Source organism: Rousettus aegyptiacus, unplaced genomic scaffold (genome assembly GCF_014176215.1).
Source record: "Rousettus aegyptiacus isolate mRouAeg1 unplaced genomic scaffold, mRouAeg1.p scaffold_m13_p_7, whole genome shotgun sequence".
Lineage (NCBI taxonomy): Eukaryota > Metazoa > Chordata > Mammalia > Chiroptera > Pteropodidae > Rousettus > Rousettus aegyptiacus.
Genome location: NW_023416310.1, coordinates 103,027,897 through 103,055,715, shown reverse-complemented (window position 1 = coordinate 103,055,715; position 27,819 = coordinate 103,027,897). Strand labels below are relative to the sequence as shown.

At 47.4% G+C, this 27,819-nt stretch overlaps 1 protein-coding gene across 3 annotated transcripts; it reads left to right on the top strand.

Annotated features, from left to right (window-relative positions):
- The first annotated feature begins 409 nt into the window (after positions 1 to 409).
- SLC22A5 (solute carrier family 22 member 5) lies at positions 410 to 22,299 on the top strand. 3 transcript variants are annotated; one of them, XM_016118412.2, is made up of 11 exons: positions 1,072 to 6,149; positions 6,807 to 7,233; positions 7,364 to 7,467; positions 11,569 to 11,723; positions 12,722 to 12,893; positions 14,043 to 14,169; positions 15,876 to 15,976; positions 17,571 to 17,785; positions 19,239 to 19,421; positions 20,424 to 20,559; positions 20,901 to 22,299. In XM_016118412.2, exons 1-11 carry the CDS (start codon positions 6,115 to 6,117, stop codon positions 20,986 to 20,988), a joined length of 1,743 nt encoding a protein of 580 aa, XP_015973898.2. In that variant the 5' UTR covers positions 1,072 to 6,114; the 3' UTR covers positions 20,989 to 22,299. The 3 variants fall into 3 exon arrangements, with proteins under 3 accessions (XP_015973899.1, XP_015973898.2, XP_015973900.2); XM_016118413.2 differs by lacking the exons at positions 1,072 to 6,149; positions 6,807 to 7,233 and adding an exon at positions 410 to 1,065; XM_016118414.2 differs by lacking the exons at positions 20,424 to 20,559; positions 20,901 to 22,299 and adding an exon at positions 20,087 to 20,331.
- The last annotated feature ends 5,520 nt before the right edge of the window (positions 22,300 to 27,819 follow it).

The following is a 27,819-nucleotide window of genomic DNA, read 5'->3' as shown; positions in this document are numbered from 1 at the left end:
TGTCACTCATTTATAAGGACCGGCGATGTCAAGGACAGCTAACTAGCAGTGAGACCCTGGGCCAGTCACAGTCCCCCTGCAGGCCTCGGCAAAACGTTGTAGGCGAGGGCGGTATTTTTAATTCTGTACTTGAGCCTCGCGTGCCGATCGTTAACAAGTCTCCTGCACACAGCTCCCCAACTCCCGTCCCCCTCGGCTTCGCGCTGCGACAGCGAGCTCGGCTCAGATGCTGAGGCCACGAGTCGCGCTGCCTCCAACAGCCCAGCCAGGGATTCTCCGGCTGTAACCTAGCGCCAGAGCCCCAGGTGCGCGCGGCAGCCGGGCCCGCCCACTCGCGTCACGTGCGGCCTCCGCTCCGCCCAGCTCCGCCCCAGCTCTCCCCCAACTCCGCCCCGTCGGCACCACACAGCGGGTGGCGGGGAGGGTCTTGCGGCCCAAGCCCACAACCCTCTTCGGCCACACGCCCTATGTAAAGCCGGTGACTGCAGCGGGAGGAGCTAGTGGTCTTGCTCGGTCGCCGGACAGGCCCCGCTCCGCTCCTCGTTCTGTCGCGCGGTGAGGGACCGGCGCGCACGCGCACGCGCACACTTCTGCCGCGCCCCGCCCCCGCGCGCGTGCGCGCGCTGCCGCGTCCCGCGACCCCGGCCGCGCGCCTCGGGTAACTGAGGAAGCATGCGGGACTACGACGAGGTGACCGCCTTCCTGGGCGAGTGGGGGCCCTTCCAGCGCCTCATCTTCTTCCTGCTCAGCGCCAGTATCATCCCCAATGGCTTCAATGGTATGTCAATCGTGTTCCTTGCTGGGACCCCAGAGCACCGCTGCCGGGTGCCGGACACCGCGAACCTGAGCAGCGCGTGGCGCAACCACAGTATCCCGCTGCGGGTGCAGGACGGCCGCGAGGTGCCGCACAGCTGCCGGCGCTACCGGCTCGAGGCGATCGCCAACTTCTCGGCGCTCGGGCTGGAGCCGGGGCGTGACGTGGACCTGGAGCAGCTGGAGCAGGAGAGCTGTCTGGATGGCTGGGAGTTCAGCCAGGACGTCTTTCTGTCCACCATCGTGACCGAGGTGGGTACCAGCCCCGAGCCTGGACCAGGTACCGGGGTGTCGGGAGGACCTTCGCAATCTTTTAGCTCGAGCACTCCACCCTTCTACCACTACTCCCCGCAAGGTGCGTGCTGATGCTGTCACTCCCCTTCTCTCAACGCACCATACTCTGGCGATGGGCATTTATCCTTTAGCCAGATGGCTCGGGAACGTTTTGCACAGTGACTTCCAGTCAGAGCATGCCCCCACAGCATGGATGTCAGGCTGGCAACCTATCCTGATAGCCATCTTGGAGAGGGAGCCAAGAAGGCCCTAACAGCCCTATATAGATGCTGTAAGGCCCTGAGCGGTCAGAAACTTTAGTTGGGGTGAGAGTGTTGAATTGCAGAAGCCAGAACTTGGGCTAAGGGACTGTCACCGTTTTTCTTCTAGCCACTTGGCATGTGTTCAGAGAAAAAGGAAATACTACTTTTCCTTCCTGAACTTTTAAAATTAAGAGAATCATGTGTATAAAACTCTTTTTTGCCCCTTTTTCCGGTTATTTCTTCCCAACCCACCCTCACCTCAAAATGACAGTCTGATCACACACTAAGGAATTGTTTACCTTTTGCTCATAGTTAGTTATCAGCCTGTTAGGCTCCTCCATGCACCTGAAGATTCATTCAGGGAGACTTGTTGACCTGTAACATTATAGCTAAAGCATAAAACCTTAGTTCATAAGAAGTGGGGGAAAACCTTTCTCATTCTCCAACCCCCTTGGATTTTTGTTTTGGGTAGCTTTGTCCCCTAGTGATCCCACAGTCATTAGAGCTGGAGTATGACATGTTACTGGATGTGCTTTGCATCTTACTCAGATACTGGCAGTAACTCACTGGAGTCTCAGTGGAACTGAGTGGGCAGGACAGTGAAAGAACCCTCTTTGATAGGCATCAGGGTGCCCAGTTTCACCAAGTGTCAAGATCAGAGATTTGCAGATTAGGGAAGGCTTTCTGGGAGAGGAGGAGGAGGAGGCCTCTCGGTGAGTCTAGGGTATTCAGCTCAGCAGATCCAAAGTCTAAAAGAGCAAGAAACAACCTAGCAGGAGGGCAGAGTTCACAGGGAGAAGGGGAGCCCCCACTGAGATCTCTCAGCTAGTGGCATCATTCTAGTGTCTTGAAGTGTTGACAGAAAAAGCACTGAAAGGAGATCCGACTGTACTTTGTGGCCCAAGAATCCAGAGAATCAAAACTTCCAGTCATTACAAATCCTCGATCCTGGCCTCACAAGCAATGTCACTTTCCTGGAAGCCAGTGAGAGTTGTGAAAGCAGAGACTGTCCCTCCAGTTGCAGGCAGGGACTACAGAGGGAAGCCATACTGTATGACATAGAAGTTCCTTACAACTTCTGCTTCTAGTGGTTCATAGAAGGGGGAGGCAGCAAAATCAGAAGAATCTCATGGTATCTCTGGAATTTAACATGACCCCTAGGGTCTCTCAGTGGCTTACTCTAGTCATCAGCTCTTTGCTGCCTTTACCCTGCCTTTGGCTGAGAGCGGTGGTGGCACTGATGAGCTCCCAAAAGCCGACTCTGCGGGAAGAGTCCTTAAGCTGTGTTGCTGTCAATGTCGGCCTTTCCCTTTTTATATTTAGCCTATTTATTTCACTGTTTTAGCAATTTCATAAGAGCTGTGTGCCCTTTGACCTACTAACAGGTTGTCAAGTCTTTGCTGGGACTACAGGTTAATACCTTTCTTAGACTTAGGGGATGCCGGAATGCCTGACTTGACATTAAGGGTTGTTTGTTCCTCTCAGGTGAACCATCACTGTTGGAAGTTGTTGCATTAACATTCTGATGACTCTGTTCTTCTAAGGCCCATTTGTTTTCAACCCAGACCTGGCCTGCTGACCACTGCAGCTAGTCCTGTACCTGCTGAATGTCCCCAGGCCTGCCCTCTGACCCACATCACATGTGGAAGTGTTTATAAGTATACTGGTATTGAGTTCCTGGTGAGTTTTTCCACAGATGAAAACCTCAGGTCGTCTTTGTCTTCATTAAAGTTGAAGTGTGTACACGTACTAATGACGTTCATGGTAGATTTACATCTTTGCATCATCTCCCACAGGTCCTGACATGATGCTGGATACAGAGAGGAGTACTCAGGAAAATTTTTGTTGAATGGATTAATCCATCATTTAAGAACTCTTCTCTAAAGTTTGAGAACTAAAGAAAAAAAGACAGTTTAGTTCACAGAAGGGAAACTTGGGGGTTGTTGAAAACACTGAAATATTTTAAAGGAAATGTAATCCCCCACCCCCTCGGACTGGGGCTTGCTCATGTGTGGATCTCCAACAAAGTATTGGGATTGGCAGAAAGGAGACACCACTTATGAGGCGAAAGAGGTTGTTCTCCCATGTTTCAGGACTAGTTTGGTGCTCCACGTGCTCCTAAGATGGCCCTTTCTCTGGTCCCCCAGTCATCCCTGGAGTTTGGAATCAGCCACCTCACCTTGTGGTATCAATCCAGAGTGCTTCCTGGCCCAGAACTGCCCCCTCCTTTGGGAACCTGGGTGATTTCTCAGGCTACCTGGGCCACCTGCTTTTTGGTGTCTCTATAGCCAAGCCTGCAGCCAGAAAGGTTCCTTTAGAAACTTCCAGCTCTTCTGGCACCCATGAGTTGAGGTCTCTTTAGTTAAGACCTGGCCATCCTCTTTGTCCTCTTGCCCCCTGCTCACCTCTGCTTTCCCAGAAACCCCCTGCCTCAGGCCTTAGTAGCACTCTGACTTACTTTCGGTTGTCCTAGAAAGCCTTTTTCTCTGGACTTGTTTTTTTTGTCAGCCTTATCTCATGCATAGATTGTCTTGAAAGATAGGAGAGCCCCCATTGTTATCTATAAGCCCACATCATCTGAAGGATAGGCTACATCAGTTGGAGAGATGGGCAGGGCTGAGTCTGGGGTCCAGACTAAAACCTAGTGCTGGAGCTTTTACCTTATTGCTATGCCTTTGCTGACTTCTCTAACTCAAGGGAAGCACAGACTCTTATCCCTGCCTTTGCAGCTCATGACAAGCCAGAGAAGACACTTGCGGGGCCCCTGAGGCCCCCTGTGCAGGCACAGTCATAGCAGACCTATCTGGCCATGAGTGGTCAGATTGAGCCCTTCTCTAGGCAGCTGAGAACCCACACCCTGGGTCAAAGTTCTGACAGTTGACACAAGGAAGAGACTGAAGAAGCAAAGAATATTTGTTCGAAGTTCAGGGTTCATCTGGGCTTGGGGCAACCAACCCCAAAGACCAAGCCTTAAAGGATACTGTGGTGGTGAAGGTTCACAGCCCTTTTATTCATCTGTTCACTCGCTCACTACCTATGTACCAAACAGCTACTGAGCCTTTCCTCTGCAGGGCACTGGCAGGCATAGTAGAGGATATGGTAGCAGATACTTCTCCTTGCCCTGACAGCCTTGGGGCAAGGATCCACCATTAATTGCAGTAGGAGGCAGGATGAAATGTGGGTCGAAATACATGGTATTCAGTAATAGATGGTGTTTACCAGTGTGCTTGACCATGGAAGCAGTCAGGCAAGATACATTTCAAGGAGGAGTTTCTGCCCTACGACCATAGACCCTATCTCTTTTCCCTTCCAGCTGACTAACAAGTAAGAACATTGAGTTCCAGAAAACTACGTCATCTCTCTACTTCCCATGACTGAGAAGCAGCACCAATTACGGACTGCATGCAAAAGACACACTTCTCTGTCTTAAAAATTTTGACAACTCTGTTGAGGTTTAAATGACATAAAATAAACTGCATATAACGGAAGTGTACAATTTGAAAAGCTTTAGTGGGTATATATGTCCACAAGACCATCACCACTAGAGAAGCACATTTCTTACCAGAAAGGATGGCCAGTCTAGGCCCCTTGCCAGAGTTGCTCACAGCTCACCCAGCTGAGGGGTCATGATGCTAGACTCATGACCTGAATCTTAACCCCCACATTTAGTTTTAATATTGATACCTGTTATTATTAGCCAGTACAGACCATCTCATGCACCAACTGGAGGCATCGATGAGCTGGTCTGTAGCTGCTTTAGTCATGGCTGGGGAGCCAAGAGCTCATTGTTGGAACACTTAGATTCCTTTGTAAACACAAGCCTGGAGTACATGGCCTGGACGCTAAGGGCTTCTCATCCCACCCCTCCTAAGAAGGATTCAGGCCAAGTCCTGGAGCCCACCGTAGTCAATCTGTTGATTGATGGGGAAGTGAATAGTTTGGCTAGGTGGGACCTAGTCTATGCCTGCTCTTGTGTTCATTTTTTGAGACCAACAAGAAGTGTTAGCTCATGTTTGCTTTTGAGGGCCCAACGCCAGGCCCTGAGAATTGTAAAGAATTGTCAGTGGTAGATAGAGAGCCCAGTTACTCCAGGACTTACACACTTGCCTAAAGTAAGGACAAGTTGGACCAAGTGGCAGGGGTAAGACTGCAGGAGCTGGAGACATGGTCCGGGGACCTATTCCAAGATGAGCACTGTAGTCACCTTGTCTCCAGCAGAGCATTGCCTGACCTGGTTTCAGGGAGCACTTGGCCTTGCCAGCCCACATTTCTCTAGAAGCCTATAATTGGGAGACCTGACATGGGGTTGGGGGACCTATCACCCCAGAACTCCCTACAGAAGCTCCTGTGGATTTCTAGTCTAGCTCAGCTATCTCAGTCACCAACCTTAGAGCTACTGACTATTCATTTTTTTTATCTTTTTGCTACAAAAGTCATGCTTGCTAGCTGAGAATAGATCCCATAATGTTCAAAAGCAACAATAACCGTGAGCTGGCCTCTGAAGCTGTGCCTGACACACTGCCTGATACTCAGGCCAGCCTCCATCACCCAGTCCCCCAGTTCTGACTCCCCTGCCACTACCATCCTCACTTTAATAGCTATGTCTGGACGGGGGCTGCCCTAGGAGTTCCCGCCATTCTAAGAGAGATGGTATCTAGGTGCTGGCACCACTGAGACTGTGGAGGCGGAAAGGCTGCCGTGGCTGGATCTTTCAGGCCTTGGTGCTCCAAAATTCTGGCCTCCTGCTAATCTGGACTTCCTCTAGATGAAGGAGTTGGAGACCCCAGACTCTTCCCTAGGGTGGGGACCGCCACTGCATGCTCAGCCCAAGGGCTCCCCTGTGACCCCTCTGAGGTGCCCAGAAGCAATGCACACACAGGGCCTAACAGGACAGAGAAACTACTTATTTTTCGCTCTGTCACTAGCCTGGAAGAGATGCTTTGTTCTTGCAAACCACACATTCCACTCCCCCTCCCCCACCTCTGTGTGTAACTGGGGAGCCCACAGACTCCCTGGAGGGCAGGCCAGCAACCTGGCGCCAGGCAAGTGGAGGTCTGAATTTTCTGGAGGGCAGCCTTCTTGCTTACTGCAGAGCGCCATCTTCCTGCCCTGGGAAACATTTTTCTGGGAACCAACAAGCTTCCTGTTTTGGCTTTTCTTCCTTTTGGCTCCTTATTAGTCAGGGGAAACCTCACATCTGAGTGTTCAGCTGCTTCCCCGTGCCCACAGACCTTTTCATGGGAAACTCGAGCAGTGTAGCCTATTCCCTACCCCAGCCCCCATTTTACAGATGAGGAAATTAAGGCACAATGTGGAAGGAAAGAGGGTGGCAGTTCTTATCTGAGGTTGGATAACCAGTTAACAGTAGAATAGAAACTAAGCCCCAGTTTCTTGACTCCCTTCTCAGAGCTCTTGGCTGTAATTGGGCCTCATGTATTTTTTTTTTTTTTTTTTTAGTGCAGCATCAGGGAGCCCAGCTCTAAGTGACACCGAAAGGACCCAGAGGTGGGGGCCCGAGCAGAGCCGAAGGAACAGATCTAGATGGTGCATCTCAGGCCCTCTGGCCTGGTTCCTAGCTGGATACCTTGACCCTGAGAGCCCCAGAACCCTGCTCCAGAGCCTCTCCTATGCCATTCCTGCCAGTGGCCCTGCCCCATCCATAGCCCTGGGCTTTGCCCAGATTTTTCAAAGTGACCATGAGAGGCCTCGCCTTCTGGGTTGGAACATGGGCAGAAGACTTGCTCCCTGCCTCTCTCCTCCTCAAATTGGAAGCAAAATGATGGGGCCGAAAGCTATGAAAAACCAGCTGGGGAGGGAGCTCACTGATCCTACGAGGGGAACCTGCTCTCCGCCTGGCTACCCAGAGGAGCCATCGTCAGCTCAAGTGAGCTGCCACACCCACGTGTCATGAAAACAGAGCATGCAGGGATGCAGGATGTGCTGACTGCATTTTCCAAGAAATCTTAAGTTTAAAATATTTTTTTAAATGATACATCCCTTTGCTCCTCTTACAGTGGGACCTGGTGTGTGCAAACGACTGGAAGGCCCCGCTCTCAATCTCCATGTTTTTCATTGGTGTGCTGCTGGGTTCCTTCATTTCGGGGCAGCTCTCAGACAGGTAAGGTGGGTGTCTGTCTCCTGCAACTGCAGGGGACACCAGCACCGAGCAAGGAGCCTGTTTATGCCTAGCCCTTGACTTCAAAGGATAGTGTTCTTTCAGCCCAGAGGCCTAAGCAGAAGAGCAGGCGGCTTAGCAGATGACTATTGAGAGTTAGTCACAGAGCTGTGGGGCACTTTTAAGAGTTTTTAAAGCAGAAGTGTGACAAAATCAGATTTGCATTTGTAGAGAGGCCAATTAAGAAGCCATCACAATAAGTTATGCAGGATGTGATGTGATATTGGCTTGGACTAGGCTGGCTGGTAGAGTGGAGAGGAGTGGTAGGAGCTGAAACCAACAGGACTTGGCTATGGATTGGACGAGGGAAGTGAGAGAGGAACATTTCTGACCTGCACAGCCAGGTAGACAACACCCTTCTCTAAAACAAAGAACTCTGGGTCGATAGCCAAGCCACCCTGAACGAGCCCGATCCTATCTTGGAAGCTAAGCAGTGTTGGGCCTAGTTAGTACTTGGATGGGAGACACCTAAGAAGACCGGGTGCTGTTGACGTAAAAAAATAAATAAATGAAAAATAAGGGATTGTAAACTGACAAGGTCCTTGCCATCTGTGAGGTTAACCAAGGGTCGCCTCACCTAAATAAGTAAGTAAGTAGGTAGGTAGGTAGGTAGGTAGGTAGGTAGGTAGGTAGGTAGATTAGATGGATGGATGGATGGATGGATGGATGGATGGATGGATGGATGGATGGATGGATGGATGGACGGACAGACGGACGGACGGACGGACGGACAGACAGACAGACAGACAGACATTGGGTGGGTAGGTAGGTAGGTAGGTAGGTAGATAGATAAATAAAATAAGACAAAGAACTCTGGAAGAAGACTGTATTTGTAGGAGAAGCTGGTGAGTTCGGTTTGAACATCCTGAACCTGGAGTGCCTGAGACTCCTAAGTGGAGGAACTGAATATGCAGTTGGATGTATGGGTGTGGTGCTCCATGACAGATTTGGGCTGGAGAAACACATTTGGGAATCATCAGCACATAGATGCTTATCGCAGTCCCAAACATGGTGAGATGGGTGAGATGACCCAGGAAGAGTATGGAGTGAGGCGGGGGGTGCCCAGGACTGAGCTTAGAGGCCCTCCAAGTGTCATGGTGAGAAATCCCCTCTCTCAGGGTTGAGTAGCAGCTGAGACTCAGAGGAATTACTTTGATGTAAAGAATAAGGAGGAGGTACCCCAAGTTCAGAGTTGAAATTCAGGGTCAGCTGTGTCATAGGTCAGGTAGGTCTTTGTGGGCTAGCCTTAGAAGCCAGTTACTGTGTTAACAGCATGATTACCTGAGGAAAGAGTTTAAATTCCAAAAGATCTCCCAGGGAAACATATACAAAATTAATGAATACAATAAGGACCATCGCAGTCCTCAGAATAGCTAGTGTAGCATTTTTCAAACTATAAAAAATTTTTGTTAGCAGACTTTTTCTTTTAAGTAGAATCATTTGAGTCCAATAAATCAAGGGTCCCCAGCCCCTGGGCCACGGACCGTTACCAGTCTGTGGCTTGTTGGGAACCGGGCCGCACAGCAGGAAGTGAGCAGCGAGCCAGCAAATGAATGAAGCTTCATGTGTATTTGCAGCCGCTCCCCAGCGCTAGCATCACTGCCTCAGCTCCACCTCAGATCATCAAGCATTAGGTTCTCATAGGAGCACCAGTCTCTGGTGCCACAAAGGTTGGGACCACTGCAGTAAACTAAATAGCTAAAAGTGTGACTGTTCTGGCTGTAGTTCCTGCCTGCAGCTCCCAATGCCACCCCTGAAGCTCGTCTTCACTCCCATGGGAGACCCAGAGCTCTGTGGGGCAGATGGGCTCTCATCATGACATCTAAGTAATTAGGTTCAAAAACCTATCTAAGCCAAACACTGCCTAAGAGCAATGGGTTCATGCCCTCAATTCGTCTAGGGTACCAACGGTAACTTTTTATATAGGACAAAGGTTTAACCTTTGTGGGATATGAATAACGCTGAAATTCAAGAGCAATAAAATAATCCTGGGTTATCAAAGCCTTTTATCTGACATTGTTGAGTTACCTTTATGTGCATGAATTACAAGAGAGGCACAACCCTGGGAAGAAGTAGACTGATATTTTCCAGTTTTGTAGGCACGTGTATGTTTGATATTTTGTTGACAGACTTTAAAAGTGAGTGTTGCTGGGCCTAACCCCAGATTGCCAAGGAATGGTACTATGTAAGGGGTCCCTGGGTCTTTCTCTTTCCCAACCACCTCAGGGAAAGTGGGGGTAGAGGTTATAGCCATCTGCCTGCAGTGAGGGGCGCCCTACAATGGCATGTAGGCTGCTCTGTAACAAGAAAGTGCAGGAGGCTCCTTCTAGACTAGAGTTTCCAAGCCTTGGCACTATCGACATTTTGAGCCAGAGGATTCTTTGTTTTGGGGGGTGGGGGCTATCCTGGGCATTTTAGGGAATCTAGAACATCTCTGGCCTCTGCCTACTAGATGCCAGTAGCACCAAAAAAGAAAAAGAAAAGGAAAAAATAAAAAACCTAATGCAGTGGGTAGAAGCACTATACTCTAGCATGGCTGCAAGGCCTGTGTAGTGTGGCTCCTGCCCAGCTCTGCAGCCTTCTAGTGACCAGCTGATGCCAGCCACGCTCATCATACACCTGCAGCCACAGTCACGTGTGCTTCTCCCAGTCTGACACTTTCCCCACCCTGCCCTCTCGCCTTCTGCGACCGCGCAGGCTAACTTGGGGCCCTGGTTTATATTGCCCTGCTGCCTTGTGCCCTGCCGTCATGATACCTCTCAGAAGTTGTTCTCATGTGATTCATGTCAGTCTCCCCGCTATACTATGTATGTCATCGAAAGCTTGGTCCCTATCCCTACACCCCCTTGTCAACAACTACTTTTTTGGGGGGCCTTATCTCTGCGCTGTCTTTAAAACCAAACTAACCAAAAACTCAGCATTTTAAAAAATTTTTAAATTAACACAAATACAGAAAACTACCCAGAACAAATATGTGGCTTGATGAATTATTCCAGGGAAATAACCTCATAACTACCACCAAGTCAAGAAATAGAGCTTTGCTAACCACCAAGAAGCCTTTGTGCCCTTCCCCCATAAGTAGCCTGACGTTTATAAAAATCACTTCCTCATGGGCTTTTGTAGTTTTATCATCCAAATATGCATCCTTAAACACAAAATTTGGTATATTTTAGTCTACTATAATCTAGGGACTCTCCCTCCATCCTTTTCTTTGCCTTACAATTGATTTTTTGAAAAATCCCAGGCTCTCCTACCTGTAGAATTTCCCAGACTGGGTTTGGCTACCATGTACTCATGGTGCAGTTCAGCATGTTCCTCTTTTCTCTGCATTTCTTGCAATTGACAGCTGGATCTAGACATTCAATCAGATTCAGGTTCAGTCCCTTTTAAGACTATAGGAGTTATGCAATGTTCAATTGTCTCTTTTTATTAGTTAGTAGACATTGAGATATAATGCCCATATCTGTTCATTCATCGGGGGTTATACAATGGTGATATTCTAATTTGATCACTTCTTTTTCATTTAATAGTTGGCATACTTTTATAAAATGATACTTCTCATCTATGATTGTTTACTGTTCACACAGTTTACATAGGAAAGTCAGGACAATTATTCCTTTCCCTTTATTTACCAGTTTTCATTTATAATGAATTGTTTCTTCATCACCCTTCAAAGTACACCAGTTCTTTTTTAAAAAATCCATTATGAATGTATGGATTTATACATAATAAATGTGTTGCAGTCTATTGCAAGTGTCATCATAACTGTGGCACTGCCTTATGGGCGACCCTGGTGCCCAGGCTGCACATTGATCCTGAGGAGTGTGTGTGTGTGTGTGTGTGTGCGCGCGCGCGCGCGTGCGCTTATTGTGGGGGAGGAGCATAGGCATAGGAGCTGGGAGACTGGAACTGTCCCTGCACCAGGTGTCCTGTGGGCTCTATCCATGACTCCTCCCTAAATGGCTCTGGGGAAAGCACCTCTTATTGGAGCCCATTCTTGCAGCCTTCTCCCAGCTGCTTCTGTCACTCCCTTTTCCTTCCCAGGTTTGGTCGGAAGAATGTGCTGTTCGTGACCATGGGCATGCAGACAGGCTTCAGTTTCCTGCAGGTCTTCTCCAAGAACTTCGAGATGTTTACCGTGCTGTTTGTCCTTGTAGGCATGGGCCAGATCTCCAACTACGTGGCAGCATTTGTCCTGGGTATGGCCATCAAGTTGGAGTTGAGTACTTGATCCTGTGTTTCACCATCATCTCACTACCTGCCTTCAAGGGGAAGTGGTCTACAGTAAAACCAGCCAGGGCTTCTTGGAGAACCCAGTTTGTAGGCAGGGTAACTGAGTCCACCAAGTGCCCAGCCTTGGGTGCCCAACAGCACAGTAGCCTGATTGCTGCATCAAAGTTCTCTTCTGGCCTCTGAGATGTGGCACCTTGGTCTCATTAGTACTTTATGGCTATTTTACTAGAACTCACCTAAGATCATTCATCAAAAAAATGCCTGCCACTGCCCAGGGCCAAGGTAGCTAAGGTAAGAGAGAGATGTGATATGAGGAACAGGGCCAAGATTGGCAGCTTTGCCAAGGAAGAAAATCGCCTTTTCTGGAAAACACTGTGGCCAGTGAAGTCGACCGGCAGGAACAAAGTGATAGGAATGGGCTTTGGTCACATGACCTTCGGAGTTTTCACTCAGAGATCACACTGCAAGGCTTCAGCCCATTCTCACTGAAAAGTTGCCAATTTCACTGTTTAGAGGACTCTAACTCTAGCTCATTGGATTTTTGCTTTCTTTGGCTGTATTACTGAAAGGATTATTTCTCTTTTCACTTTTAACTGGATATTTTTTCCTTAGAGGATAACAGCTAGCATGTGCAGCCTTAGTAATGATTTCTCCTTTAATCAGTTCTTCCTCACATGAGGATTAAATTTTGAGGCCTAACATGGCATCTTTAGCACATGGCTTCAGGAAGTGATGAAATTTTCATGAGAGGACTGTCACTGAGGTGCCTGAGAGGCCACAATGAGGCACCCCCAGCAGATGGTCAAACTAGCCTGGGTTCAGAATCCCGCCCCTCCCCAGGGCTTGGAAAGTTAAGGATTCCGGCTGCTCCCTTGTCTTTATGTTGAAAATTACACAAGAGAAGATTAAGAAGGAAATAACCTAAATTAAAATGCTAACATGATTCCTCCCTTGTTTTGAATAGGAACAGAAGTTCTTGGCAAGTCAGTTCGTATTATATTCTCCACGTTAGGAGTGTGCATATTTTATGCATTCGGCTTCATGCTGCTGCCACTGTTTGCTTACTTCATCAGAAACTGGAGGATGCTGCTGCTGGCGCTGACAATGCCAGGGGTGCTGTGTGTGGTGCTCTGGTGGTGAGTGTGGCCCTGTGACCAGAGGTGGCCACCAGCAGGTTGTCTTCTGTCTGGCTTTCACTAGGGGGCAGCAGCAACCCACAAACCCCTATTTGGGCTCCCAGAGACAGGAAGTATATGTTATTTATATGTTGTTTCAGAATGTTTTCTCCACACAGTAAAAAGCCAAAAACAAAACAGTCCTAAGACATCAACAGACTTGTTCTCAGCCCTGTGCTTTGTCAGTTGGAGTTCAGGGAGAGAAGAAGCAGTAGCTGCAAGATGATGGGGTCCTCCTTGGCCTCGGGGAAGTTATCAGACCACAGGACAAGACAGCTTAGGCTCTGCTTCTGGCTGCATGTTGCCGAGGATTCATGCCACAGGCTTTGGGAGTGGAGGGAGCGCAGTGGAAGCGAAAGTCCTCAGGGCGACTACACGGAGGAAGCCAGACTCCATCTCAGCCTCCAAGACAGAGGAGTTGGACAGGCAGGGAGGAGGCCATTCCATACCAAGAGAGGGAACACAGCAGAGGGGAAGAGGCGGGAATCACCCCTTGCAGGTGAGAATGTAGCTGAGAACATTCCAGAGCATAATGGGGGAAGATACTGTGCACCCTGGTCATGAGCAAGGGTAGGTAAGTGGTCCTGGTGAGGTAGAAAATAAGATTCATGAAGTCTCAAAGCACCTGGGTAGAAAGTCTGACAAGTCAATAGGATGAATCAGTGGGGGATAGGGCAAAAGCAGAGGCTAAGAGGCCAGTGCAGAAGCTTCTGTGGATGCCAGAGACAAGCATGGGATTATAGCCAACCTAGGATCTGGGCTGGGCTGAGCTCAAGCAGAAGCCAGGCTTTAGGAGTCCAGCAGGGGGCACTATGGAATGCAGGTCCAGGATGCTGTGGGACAGCTGAAATGGAGGTGGCCAGCCAGTGCAGGAATCCCACAGTGTGCAGGCCCCCCCCCCCCCACGTTTTGTGCACTCTCATGTACTCAGAAGCTCACTCTTAAGGTGATTACTAGTTGTGGTATTGACCATCTCTTTGCTTCTGGCTTGGAAACCAAACATTCTCCAAACCCAGCTCTGGTTCTGAAACTCCATTTCCCACCTCCACTTATGCTACACCTGGTCTATCAGGCAGGAGAGCCTCAGCGAGAGTGCCCCTTATCCTGCAGGTTCATCCCTGAGTCCCCCCGATGGCTCATCTCTCAAGGACGATTTGAAGAGGCAGAGGCAATCATCCACAGGGCTGCCAAAATGAACAAAATTGTTGCACCTTCCACCATCTTTGAACCAAGTGAGGTAGGCACGGCATGGGAGCGGGCGGGAGGGTCTCGGTGACCATGATTTAAGGGCAGCATCACAAAAGGGGGAAGCCTTCCCTCCACACAGGGTCCCTGCCCTCTCCGTGACCTTACCCTAGCCACCCCCAAGGCAGGCCTTGTTAAAATTCTGAAGCTGCTGAGAAGGTGCCAACTGCCTCAATGTCTTCATTCTTCCCGTGGATTTTAGGTTTTCTACCATATGTACTTCTTTTCTAGGCAATTATATCGTCTGAGCATTACTTTTAATAATAGACACTCTTGCGAGTACTAGGCCTTTCACAGAGTTGGCGTTTTGGGGAATCATTGTTTCTTACACCTTAGGTAGTTTCTCACCCTAAAAAAATAATGTAGTACATAAATTATGAAGCAAAAATAGATTTGGAGTTAGAAATGTTCGGTCTCCTTCTCCCCATCAGTGGTTGGTTGTTGCATGATCCTGCACTCAGGTCCGTTTTGATATCCACCCCTTTGCTCTACCCCGCCCCTTCCTGCAGACCCTACGCTCAGAGCATGAGTAATTTCCTGACTCCGCCCGATTCCTGGGTCTCTCTTCCCCTTCCTGTTCTCTCTTATTCCACGCTCTCTGCAGCAGGTGGTTGTCTTCACAACAATGAGAAGAAGTTAGACATTGCTGGCCGATAGGGTTCTGGAACATGTCTGATCTGATGGGAAGGCAGGGAGCTGGCTTTGAAAACAGCTACCAGTCCTGCTGAAATGTGCATAGAAGGCGTGTCAGAGACATTCAGAACTCAAGATGCAGACTTGAGGCTTGGGGAAAAGACCAGATATTGTAGTCAGCAGAGAAGCCACAGGCCACAGCTAGCCCTGCCAGCCTTACAGTCAAGTGTTGGCCCAGCAACCAGTCTCAGCACGGATTGGGAAGGGCTCTTATGCACAAAGGGCAGGGCACGCCTTGATGGCAGAGAGGGATTTTAGGTGAGGTAGCTCTGGTGGCTGTTCAGTGAGGGGTCAATATGGGTGAACCCATAAGTCCCACTGGCATCCTTGAGGAAATGAGGCTATTTCAAGGGATCCTTGAAGTCAAAATCTGACCTTTTGTTGAACTGCTAACTCGGGAAAAACAAGCTCCAAAGCTGGGTTTGCTTAAGAAAGCAACATCAGTGTGTTTAGACGTGTGGTTTATTAATGTCCTTGGCTGTGCCGAATTTCATAGGAAGTTACTCTGGGTGAAGCTGAGGTCAATTTTCCTGTTTTTCTATTTAGCATTTTTTTGGTTTTGGAAGTAGACCAGTAACTACATGGTATGAAGACTTGAAACATTAACTCTTTTAGAATATCATATCAGTAAACTATAGCCAGTTTCTCTCTGACCCAGAGGGCAGGGATCCAGCCTTGGGAAGGAATGCTCAGGAGGCTTCCTGGAATGGAGGCCAGGGCGGTGCTGTCAGCCTGGGCCTCCACCTTGGCTGCATCCCCTGAGGGCCTGGTCACCTACTTTTCTTCCTCATTCTTATTCACTAATTTGTTACTAACAAGGCCTGAGGAAGCCTTATGCTTCCCCAGGATATAGTCACTATACTTACTCTTCTTCTTAAGAAAGGAAAAAACACTCCCCAACTCAGGCATGCAAAAGGCTAAGATGCCAGTGTTTCCGGTGTGATTGGTTCTCTGGGTCTCCAGCTTTCTCTTCCTCCTATACCCTTGTCATTGTCATTTCTACAGTTGCAAGACCTAAGTTCCAGGAAGCAGCAGCCCTACAACATTCTGGATCTGCTCCGAACCCGGAATATCCGAGCAATTACCATCATGTCCATAGTCCTGTGGTACGTAAGTGAGACCTACCTGAGGCTTCCAGACAAAGCCTCTGGCAGTAGCTATCATGCATCTGATTGGCAGACATGTTTCAGACCAAAATTAAAAGCCCATGTCATCAGAAAGTGAAAGAGATGTCCCTTCCTATCAAAGAAATGAGTATGTCACATTTCTTAACTTGAAGGAATCTCAGAGAAGGACAATGAAAACTGTTGCGTGGAGTTTTGGGGGAAAATATGGGCTCTTTGGGGATCTCTCCAGGTCCTGAGGCAAATTTTTGCTCACCCTGGGTCCTGGTTGTTCATGTCCCCTGTGCCTCAGATAGTGACTAAGGAAGTCAGGTGAGGCCTTCATGAACTCTAAGTTACAGAGGCTGCTAAGTACTATCTGGAAAGATGGAAGCAGGATCCCTCCCTTTGGGTTGTTTGGAGACCGTCCTGGAGGCAAGGCCACAGCCTACATGTCCTTATCAGTTTCCTTCTAATGAAGGATTTCACCAAGTCTGTCAGGAAGTGCTTTGAGTTACCACAGAGAGGGGACACAGCCCAGTGCCTGAAAAGCACTTGCTTGGTGGCCCTTGGGATCGCAGGCCACTACCTGACCCTGCTGGGCAAGGAAGGCGGACTTCATCCCAGAGACCCTATTATTAGAGTTGAGCAACCTTGGGCAGCCAGCCATTTTGCTCTCTGGGGATTATGATGATTCACCTATTTCCAAGGAATAGCCCAGGATCCCTCAGGGTTGTGTGCCACCCAAGTGCCAGCCTCAGACGGCTCTCATTCAGTCTGCTGCACGGACATGCCGCCTCCAATGAGTCACCATTCCATGGTTCACACGAGACCTCCCCCGCCGTGGACTTCCCAGGGACTCCTGCATGTGCCCTTTTCCTTGGTTGTACCAGCCATGGTTTCAGCCTACAAATGAGTCCAGTCTAACCCACAAAAGTCCAGTTTACTAGAGAGAATGCCTCCTGGAGACAGGGACCAGGCCAGGGTCACCAGTGCAGGTGGGAGAGGATGTGGCCCCACCACTGGGGGCTCCCTCTCTACCCCATAGGTATGGTAGCATTGGGGTCAGCTGCCTCCACTAGCCTCTTCTTGGCTGGTCTCCATGGAGGGCCTTCTGGGGCTCTGCAGCAAACATTTGACCTGATGATCATTCCTTATTTTATCTCATTTCTCTGATCCTATCCCAACCTGCTTGATACCTGCCTGCCTGCTGGCTCATTCTCTGGCTCCTCCTGAAGTTGCTGGGTTTGGGGAGATCTAGGCAGTAGGGAAATAGGCTTTGTGAGAGCTTCAGCTTAGGATTTTTAAAGCGAAAAGGCAGGTTCGAGTTGATTTTTTTTTTTTTTTCCAACAAAGTAAATCTATCTGAATTATATAAACCTTATTGCTGTTTGGGATGCTCTGAAAGTGTTCCGGTTTGAAATTTATGCTGGGCCGGGGGAAGTCATCTTTTGTTCTAAGTAGCAGACTCAGTTAAATCTACTGCCCGCTGTAAGGAGAGTTTTGAATTTCCTGCATTAATTGTTTCTGCAAAGCCATCCCATTGGGAGGTGCCTGCACAGATGCTGCCCCACTAGCTCTCTGCACTCTGTTTCAGGATGACCATATCAGTGGGCTACTTTGGTCTCTCCCTTGACACACCTAACTTGCATGGCGACATCTACGTGAACTGCTTACTTTCAGCGATGGTCGAGGTCCCGGCGTACACGCTGGCCTGGCTGCTGCTGCGGTACCTGCCCCGGCGCTATTCCATGGCCACCGCCCTCTTCCTGGGCGGCGGTGTTCTCCTCTTCGTGCAGCTGGTGCCCTCAGGTAGGGACCACGTGTGTCTGCAGTCTGAGTCTCCTCTGCATCACTCAGTCTCTACCAGACTATCTCTCAAAATAATAAAGAGAATAAAATCATGCCATCACAGCTCACCTGCATATTCACATTCTCAGCCTAAAAGTCAGAAGTATCTCCTGGGACCAGACATCATGGCCTGGGCGTGGAGGGTGTGGGCAAGGCAACCAGGTGGGACTGGTGGTTAATTTTACTTTCTACCCAAGTTAGTTTGTGCATATCTGTTTTTCTCTGCAGAGTAAGGAGAAGGAAAGAGAGCCAACAAGTAGCTGGGGAGTGCCTGCCCTGGGCTGGGCACGGTGCTAGGGGCCAGCAAAGCAATATAGAAGTCAGCAAGTTGGGTGAAGCCCAGGGCCCTTCTGCCACTCACACTCTACTTGAGAAGTTGGGCAGCAAAAGTTTATAACGGCTTAAGATAGTGCAAACTGTGTTACCTTTTATAACAACAATAAAGGGCTGTGGAGGGCTAGTTTAGGTAGTGGTCACGGCCTGTCTCTGAAGAAGGGGCAGTTGAGCAGAAAATAGATGCACTGATGGAGCCATGAGAAAAAAGTCTAGGAGCACATTTCAGGCCGAAGAGGTAGCAAAGACAGAGACCCTGAGAAGGGAGCCAGCCTGGCATGTTTGAGGAGAGAGAAGGAGTGGGAAGACGATGAAGAGAGGGAAAAGGGAGGGGCCAGGTTACAGAGTAGGTCTCAAAGGCCATTCGCAGGATTTTATTCTTAAAACCATCTTGCTATCCCACAGGTGAGGACAGCCCTTTAGGATAATTCATGGAACAGTTCAGGGACTTACCGTGGCCCTTGGAGTTGGTGGATTTGGGAGCCCCTGGTTACGGGTCGCGGCCCCCTGCAGCATGGCAGGGCGCCCAGGCATGTGTGTGGGGCTCACACCGGAGCTCAGGGCAGCTCATGGGCTACCCACAGCGTCTCTTTATTGGCATAGTGAGTGGGATAGATCAGAGGATTACTTCTGAGGTTCTGCAGGTCTATGAATTGCTGAGGTCCGAGTAGCATTAAAGCATGAAGTGAGTCAGAATTGACCTCCATGTTTGTCCATCCCCAAATCATTAATCATTTCCACTGTGCCTGCAGCATGAGGTTCTGAGTGCCAGCTCAGCCCTTGACAGATGTGTCTTTAATGGCTTTTGCCCTAGAAAGCAGATTTGTTTGGGCTATTGAGGGCTCACTTTGGTGGTCTTTAGGCTGAGAAGAGCATATCTTCACATAGCTGCGGGTTCCTGCCTCTCAGTAACCAACTTGGAGGGACATCTTGGCTATAGGTCCTTATCCCACAATAGGAGGTTATTGAAACTGTTCCTCCGAATGGGAGAGACCGTTTTGGGCAAAACACACACACACACACACACACAGAACTCTCAGTAGCAATGCTTTCTCTTACTTTCTTCCCTTTGCCTCTCCAGAGTTGTATTATTTAGCCACAGCCCTAGTGATGGTGGGCAAGTTTGGAGTGACTGCAGCCTTTGCCATGGTCTACGTGTACACAGCCGAGCTGTACCCCACAGTGGTCAGAAACATGGGTGTAGGGGTCAGCTCCACAGCCTCCCGCCTGGGCAGCATCCTGTCTCCCTACTTCGTTTACCTTGGTAAGTCCCGTGCGCCGAGCACGTAGGAGCAATGGAGTGGAAGCACCGATGGGCATTAATGCGAGCCAGAGATGGCTTGGTAACAGGAAAACAAGCACACCCACAAATGGGATCCATCTGGTACTGGCTCGGTGCCTGGAGGAAGTTTTCATCCAGGTGTGCTGGGGCGGGGGAGGCACTCGCTCGTAAATGGAAAACAACCTATAGACTAGCTAGAAATCGGTGAAAGAAGGAGAGAGTTTTATTCCTGTTTCAGCCATCCCAGGCCTTCCATCAGAGAATACAGTTCCCCTGCCCTAAGGGACTATAGAGTGGCTCAGGGAGTCAGTGTACTTAACTGGAGAAATCTCTTCTTGGAATTAGAATTTAAAAGGAACATGAGGTGGGAAAGATGTCCATTCGAGAGGTCTGCTGAGCTGAGGATTTTTGTAACTTGGGGCATGTGACACTGTTTTATCCTGTGTGAGGACCCACCTCATGCCATTTTCTGTAGCAGGGCACCAGTTTCCTCTTCCTCCAAATCATTTTCTCATAACAACTGCTGTTCCCCTGCACATCCCTTGTTGGCACATCTTTGGAGAAGGGTGGCATGCACCTTGAGAGTATCCAGAATGCTTTGTGAACATGCTGCATAGACAAGCAGAAACACCTTGTTTGGCCTGTAGGCAAATCGAATGGGTTGTGACACATCTGGGGAGGTGGAGGAGCTATTCCTGTCCCTGGACGAGCACCTCGAGCCCCTTGGAAACCCAGCACTGGAAAGTAGGGACAGCGATCATCGTGGCTCCCCGCCTCCCCTGCAGCGGGAGGTGCTACCAGACCTTGATGCCAACTCTGGCTTCTGAGACCTGTCTAGGTGCCAAACTCCAACCTGGCAGCTCAGACTGTGGGACATGCTGAGGCTGAGAAGGCAAGTGATCCCCTTTAGAGAGTCCCGAGAGCACAGAGGGAGACCACGGCTAACTGCGCCCCTGCCTTGGGGCTCTGTCTGCTCTACCCTAGGTGCCTACGACCGCTTCTTGCCCTACATTCTGATGGGCAGCCTGACCATCCTGACAGCCATCCTCACCTTGTTCTTCCCAGAGAGCTTTGGCACCCCTCTCCCAGACACCATTGACCAGATGCTACGGGTCAAAGGGTAAGGAGGCCTCCTTCTTTACAATGTTGATGCACTGGGTCTGGGCCTGGCACAGAGTTTCCCATAAACTCTCACAAATGCCACGGACTGGTTTAGCCATCAGAGGGTCAGAAATGGCAAGGAGGTTTCATTTTATCCGCTCTGGTGTGATCCAGACCACCACGTCACCACATACATCTGCACAGCAATAGTGGCCCTGGGATAGTGCAGAGGCCTTTCAGAATGTGCTGTATGACTTTCCCAATATGCTCAGTTCTGGGTTTGGTTCACTGGTTGGTTCTGAGCCTGGTAGACATCTTTGCAGGATTTCTTACTAACATTCGCTTTGCTTGTTTTAATAGACTAAAATACAGGCAAATGCCAAGCCACACAAGGATATTAAAAGACGGTGAAGAAAACCCCACAGTCCTTAAAAGCACAGCCTTCTAATAACCTTCAGTGAGTGAGAAAGTGAAGAGGAAAGACCATTGGAAATGACTCATGCAGACAGTGAGTCCTTCAGTGGCAAAGGTCTTTGCTGTTCATTCTGTTGACCCTGTGTCTGACTTGCTCACAGATGGGCCCCTGGACTCAGAGGTTGCCTGTGGTCCTAGGGTACCACCTTCCCTCCAGGGGCGCCGTGGATACTGACAGACAACTTTATTTAAGTCCTAACTAATACAGTGATGGACTGGGCACTTCCTAAGAAGTTGACTGTTCACTAGAACCAGTGGGATTTGGAAGAATATGAGAGGCATCTGCTAAATATACATTTTAATTTCAGACATCCCTGAAAGGGCACCTGATAAAACCAGAGGTCTGATCGCATCCCCAGATCTTTTCCCCTTGACACTCCAGTGGTGCGCTATAGAGGAAAAGAAATCATGTCACAGAGTTTGATTTCTCACACTTTCTTAGTTACAAAGGATATTAGCTGGGATTGTTGCTTCCCCAGGGCAGGAGAGCCCAGGTGTGGGGACACCCGAAGGTAATGAACATGGAGGGGACAGAGCAGGTACAGAGCACAAGCAAACGCATTGACCTGTGAGCTCTTAGACCACTCGATGTGACTACTGAGTAGACGCGTTTACATCTGATCAAAGCACTGGGCTTATCCAGGCCCATAACAAACACACCATTGAACTACTGTTCTTGTTTCCATGCCATGTCAATCAAACCGAGCTATCATGGTTTCAATGTATGGTTTGAAGGAAATGTGTCAGTGAGAAAGAGACAAGCAAACTTGTCTCTTCTGTCAAAACTATAATGTGGATTTTGTGTTTTGTTTGTTGTTTATTTTCTGTCTCTTTCTCCTTAAGTTATTTGCCCTTCACAATAGACTTAGGAAAGGCTGATTCCTTAGCTTCCTGGTTTGTGTCTTTTTTTCCCCAACCCAGAAGCACTCTGGCACTGGTCTGCAGTTGCTGCGTATGCAAGGCCTTACCAGCCTCAGCCACTAGCACGTCTCTGAGTGCCAAAACTGACATCACCGTGTCTGTTCCTTTTGTGGTACCTAATCATGGAAAAAAATTACAAAGAAGAAAGTTAAGTCATGTTCAGTCTTTCAGAGTTGCTCACTTCAGACATGTGACACAGAGATATTTTGTGTTCAGTGTAATTGTCTTCTCTTTTCAGATTGTTACCATGGTACTCCTAAAGCATATGCTTCACCTGGTTAAAAAAACATATTTTTCAGAAAGCTACTAATATGCCTTGGGAAATTAACATGTTTTACTAAATAAAATGATTTTTTGAATAATAGCAACTGCCCACGACCTTTATTTCCACAATTTGGTCTTTTCACTTGTTTTTTCTCTGTGTCACTTTGGGCTAATTCTAGCAGTGGTTTATGATTAGTCTCTAAGGCTACGATTTAATCCCTGTGTGCTAGAAACTGTCACTCTATTGACTCTGGGCTGAGCCAGCATTCTTACACAAATATCTTAGCCTGAAAGGTTCTCCCGAAAGTAGAGTCTGAGACCAGCACTTTTGTGCAGCTGGGTAGTTCATTTGGCAATAAGATTCCAGAGAGCCAGGAGTAAAGGGTAGGAGGAGAAAAACAGGGAGGAGAAGGCCCACTACAAGGATGCATTTTCAGGTTGGAAAGAGCCAAGGGCACAGCTCCATCCAGCCAGAACTTCAGAGGAGCCTTATGAAATATATCTCAGAACCATTTGCACCATGGATAAAAGGCAAAAAGCATTATTGGTCTCCACCTTCCATTCATCAAAGGCAGCCCTATAGATGTCAGCTCCCCACATTTCCAGTTGCACATGCATGGGTCCCAAAGAGGTTCTGTCCCCTGGGTAGAAAGCAAGAGGTAATACATTGCAGGCCCAAAGTGAGGCACTGTCAGGCTGCACTGCAATGGTCAAAATCGTGTGACCTGGTCACTGCAACAGTGGCTGGAGTAAGTGGTAGGGCCACGAGGATTGGGGGTTGGACATGGTGCACAGAAATGTATATAATGTGTCACAGGGCAATTTGAGCTAGAATGTATAGCTAGATCTGAGTAAAAGCTCCAAGGTTGGATAGATAAAAAGACATGTTGCATGACAAAACAAGCAGCATCAGACTCAGGTGGGGAGGAAGGAAGCTCATCTTCTATAAGGCTGTTGGCTTCCTCTCCATCCTCAAACCAGGTCCTGTGCTGGGTTCCTGGGTAACTGAGTGGCCCTAGAATATGAATTACGCTCCTGCATGCCCTTTCTCCTGTTACAAGAATGAAGATTTTCTGAGTTTTCTTAGTCTCAGTGTCACTGGTTCCAGTCACCTGTGGCCTACTAGGAGTAAAAATTATAACTACCTGAATGCTCAGAGCTCTTAATTACCATGGGGGCAATAGCCCAAGTCACTTCCCCCGGGCTGACCTAAGCATCTAGAAATCCAAGGCCTCTGTCTAGGCCTGCTGGTCCCTTGTGAGGCTTGTTTGCATCAAAGCCATGCCTTGGGGGTGACTGACCCAGTAACCCTGACCAAGGATCTCCTCTTGGGAAGAGGTGTGCAGACCTGTAGTCATAAGGATGGCTGGTGAGTGATGAGCTGCTCAGTTAATACCTGTAAAAATTAGAAGCCGGGCTATCCATAGAAATATGAAGAACAAAGCAAAGGAGGTGGAGAGACAGTTAAGATTAAAAATAGAATTAAAAAATTTCTACCACAGATCAAAGTGAAATAAGAGTTTACCACATATTCTTTTCCTATTCTTAGCAACTAGTTCCTGTCTCCATCAGAGCTCCCTAAACACACTCGTGAATTCAAGAAGGGCTGATGTTTGCCAGACAGAATTATTCAGCTTAACAGTCTAAGCGATGGTGAATGAGTCGGCAGATGGCCGTGTTCCATCAGGTAGTAGTAAGTAGCTTGACAAATCTTTCCCCTAGGCGTTTCATTTAATCCCTTTTCCTGACGGCTCTTAAACTGATAGGAAGACGCTTGATGTAGCACATACAACATAAGCAATACCTTATGTTGTGTGCCATTACTATGGCAAACAGCACTTTGGAAAATACATCTATTATCTCATTTGATCTTCGTAAAAATCCAATTAGATTGGTAGAAGATGCCCAAGATGACAGAATCAGAGGTTTCTCAGAAATGACATGATTTCCTGGAGTCTCAGGCAGACTCATACCAGAAGGTCTCAGTTTGAGGAATAAGGGGCCTAATCTCAAGGACAGTTGTGTAAGAAGCTACCAGAGGTACTGGGACATCATATCCCTAGTGGGACAGCCAGAGCGCAGCAGCCGGGCACCTGACTGTTTTTATCCTAGATGAAGTCTCATATCAGAAACTCTTCGTGGATGTTGGAAAATACACCCTACTCGTCAAGGATAGAGTGAGAAATGCATGCAGTGGTATTGGTATTTGTAAATATCTTATAAGGGATTAATATTAAACATATATAAATAATTCCTACAACTCAAAATTTTTAAATGGGCAAAAGATTTGAGTAGACATTTCTCCAAAGAAGATACACAAAGGGCCAATAAGCACATGAAAAGATGTGAAAATCATTAGGGAAATGCAAATCAAAACCACAGTAAGATACCACTTCACACCCATTTTTATGGCTGTTATTAAAAAACAAAATAACGCACCTTTGTGAGGATGTGGAGAAATTGGATCCCTTATGAATTGCTAGTGGGAATTTAAAATGTTACAGCTGCCGTAAAAAACAATATGGCATCTCCTCCAAAAACCAAATGGAATTACCGTACGATTCAGCAAATTCCACTTCTAGGTATATACCCAAATGAAGTGAAAGCAGAGACTCAAACACAGCATTGTTTACAATAGACAAAAGGTAGGAACAACCCAAGTGTCCATCAACAAGTGAGTGGATAAACAAACTGGTATATAAATACAATGGAATACTATTCAGCCTTAAAAAGGAATGAAATTCATCGACATGGATGAACTTTGAAAACATGCTAAATGAAATAAACCAGACACAAAGCGACAAATATTGTCTGATTCCATTTACATGAAGTACTTAGAATAGTCAAATTAATAGAGATAGAAGTAGAATAATGGTTATCAGGGACTGAGGGGAAGAGGTATGGCAGTTAGCATTTAATGGGTAAAGTTTTAGCTTGAGATGATAAAAAAGTTTAAGAGGTGGATGGTGGTGTTGACTGCACAACAATTTGAGTATACTTAATGCCACTGAAATATACACCTAAAATGGTTAAAATGGTAAATTTTACGTCATTAATAGTTTACCACAAGAATTAATTTTTAAAAAGACTTATTCAAGTACTGTATAATGGCAATAAACAAACATTCTTAAATATTAAATTCAAGCAGTAAGTTGCCCATGAACCCCTTTTAAAGAAACTATTTAAAATTAAATTCTGCCCATTAATAAATGAATCCATTTGCAACTCATGTAACAAAGAGCTAATTTACCTAAGATAAAAAGATCTCCTACAAATAAATAAGAAAAAATTAACAACTCCAGTAGAAACTTGGGCAAGAGATAAAAACAACACACAGAAATTGAAGTACAGATGACTTTTAAATGCATGAAAAGATTCTGTACCTTCCTCCTAATAAGAGAAATACAAATGAAAACTATACTGAGATATCAGTAAATGCAAAGGAAAATGTATCTAATAGTATTTTCCTAATAATAGTAATTTTTAGATGGTAAGATTTGAAGGAGCTTTTAAAGCATTTATTGTTGTAGTTTCTATAGTGTTTACATTTGTTATAATGCACACACCTAAGTTTTGATGAAGTAGTTTTTAATTAGCAAAACTGGGAGTAAACGTGCAAGATGAGAACAAGGATGAATTATTCTGTGGGCTTTTCAGTATTTTTTAAAACAACTCCAGTCACTTCCCAAAACTTCACATATTTTTAATGTAGGTTGACTCCTGATATAGCTGACACACATCCAGTTTCATATTTCTGCTCGACACTCCTGCCTCCATCCATACACTGTTCTCCTTCATCTCTGATTATCCCAATTCTACCCATGTTCAAGGTCCACCTCAAATACACCCTCTCCCTGGGAGGCACCACAGCCTACTGGCTAAGTGCCCACTCAGGGGCAGCTATGTGGGCCATGTGGTCCAGAAGTAGGTTTCTCCACTGACTATAAGTTTGGGCAAATCGCTCCACCTTTCAGAGACTCTGTTTCTTCATCTGAAAACAGATGACCCATCTCATTGGGTTTTTTTTTAAGGATTAAATTATAAGGATTAAACTTGGTGTTGACAACAGCATTGCTAGTCCTCCTGGTTTTCATGCATTATCAATGCAACAGTTAATTAGTCCTTGTCAGTTTGTTTGAGGGAAATTATAAACTTTGGGGGAAATTAAGATCGTCTATCCCTAAGGTACTTAAGTAGTATATTCACCTTACATTTGGTAGTTTTTCTTTCTTTTTCTTTTTTTTAAATTTTGACAAATATGTTTACTCTTTCATCCTTCAAAGAGACAGAGCCCTCGGAATAAAAAAATACCTCATGACACTCATACCTACTTCTTTCTTTTTTCAGTCCAGATGAATGGTTTCTGGGCTTCCTGAAAGCCTGGCAACAAAACCTGTAAACTCACATACTCTCAGCCTCCACACTTCACACTGAGGTGGCTGGCTGTGATCAGTGAAGGCAAGGCTGTTTGACCTATGAGCGAGCCCAGTGAGCAAATATTCATGCAGCACTCATGGTTTCGTTCAAGCCCACTTCCACAGGATGAACAGTGTTGGCCCTGAACAGCTGTCCTCCCACCAGTGATTCACTCAGGCCACTCGTGACTGCAAGCTCCCAGCTCTCCAAGGGCACCTTGCTTGGGGACACAGACATCAGAACAAGAGTGCCTTTTGGAGCGCTCACTTCTTTTTCCCACGGAATAACGGATTTCCTTCTGCGTTGCCAAATGTGTAAGTGCTTTCCTTCAGGAACACTTTAAAGAGAACTCCTTTTTCCCAGAAAACCAGGGCCCCCAAAGCAAAATTATTTACCTACGATTGTTCAAGAACAATTGCTCACTCCCTTTCTATTTTTTGACTTTGCCTCCTCCTCAAGGAAGTTAAAGGATGTTTTTGCTATTGGTAAATCATATTTTTCTAGAGGCAAACAGTTCTAGTATTGAGTTCTAAACTGAAGTTTGGAGATTATCCATGAAAGAAGCATTTCACAAAACCAGACACTAGCTCGCACAGAGGACACAGTCGATAGTTTAGTAGCAAAACGCAAACATGTTTTATGAGTAGACAGGTGGATATGGAGTTTCCCTGCCCATCTGACACATCACCCAACACGTGCAGAATCAAGCCCTCCAAAACCTGGTCCTTTTCCAAGATTCTCCAGCTCAATGCAGAGCATCATCGTGTCAGTTTGAGTTATCCTAGAGCAGATGCCAAGCAGTTCTGGGAAAGTATAGGCCATGTGGACGGAAAGGCCCAGAGAACAGACTGCCTGTTAGAGGAATCTCATTTTGGGCAGAAATGGCAGGCTTTGGGACCCCTACTGTGCTCATTCGTTGGCTGGGAGCACCCAGAAAGTGCAGACTTGTATGAATACTGCAGTGAATCTGAAGGTGCAGCAGCTAACAGCTGTGTGCTTTCTTTCCACCTATGTGGCTGCCACAGTCATTCAATTATATAACCTTGGAGTCATGCTTGTTACCTCCTTCTCCCTTAGCACTAAGACCCAATCCATTACCACATTTCTGACCATTTTACCTCCTAAATATCTCTCTCATCTGTCCATTTCTCTTCTTCTTCTCCACCACAACCACCATTATCTTGCTCCCAACTAGTGACTACAT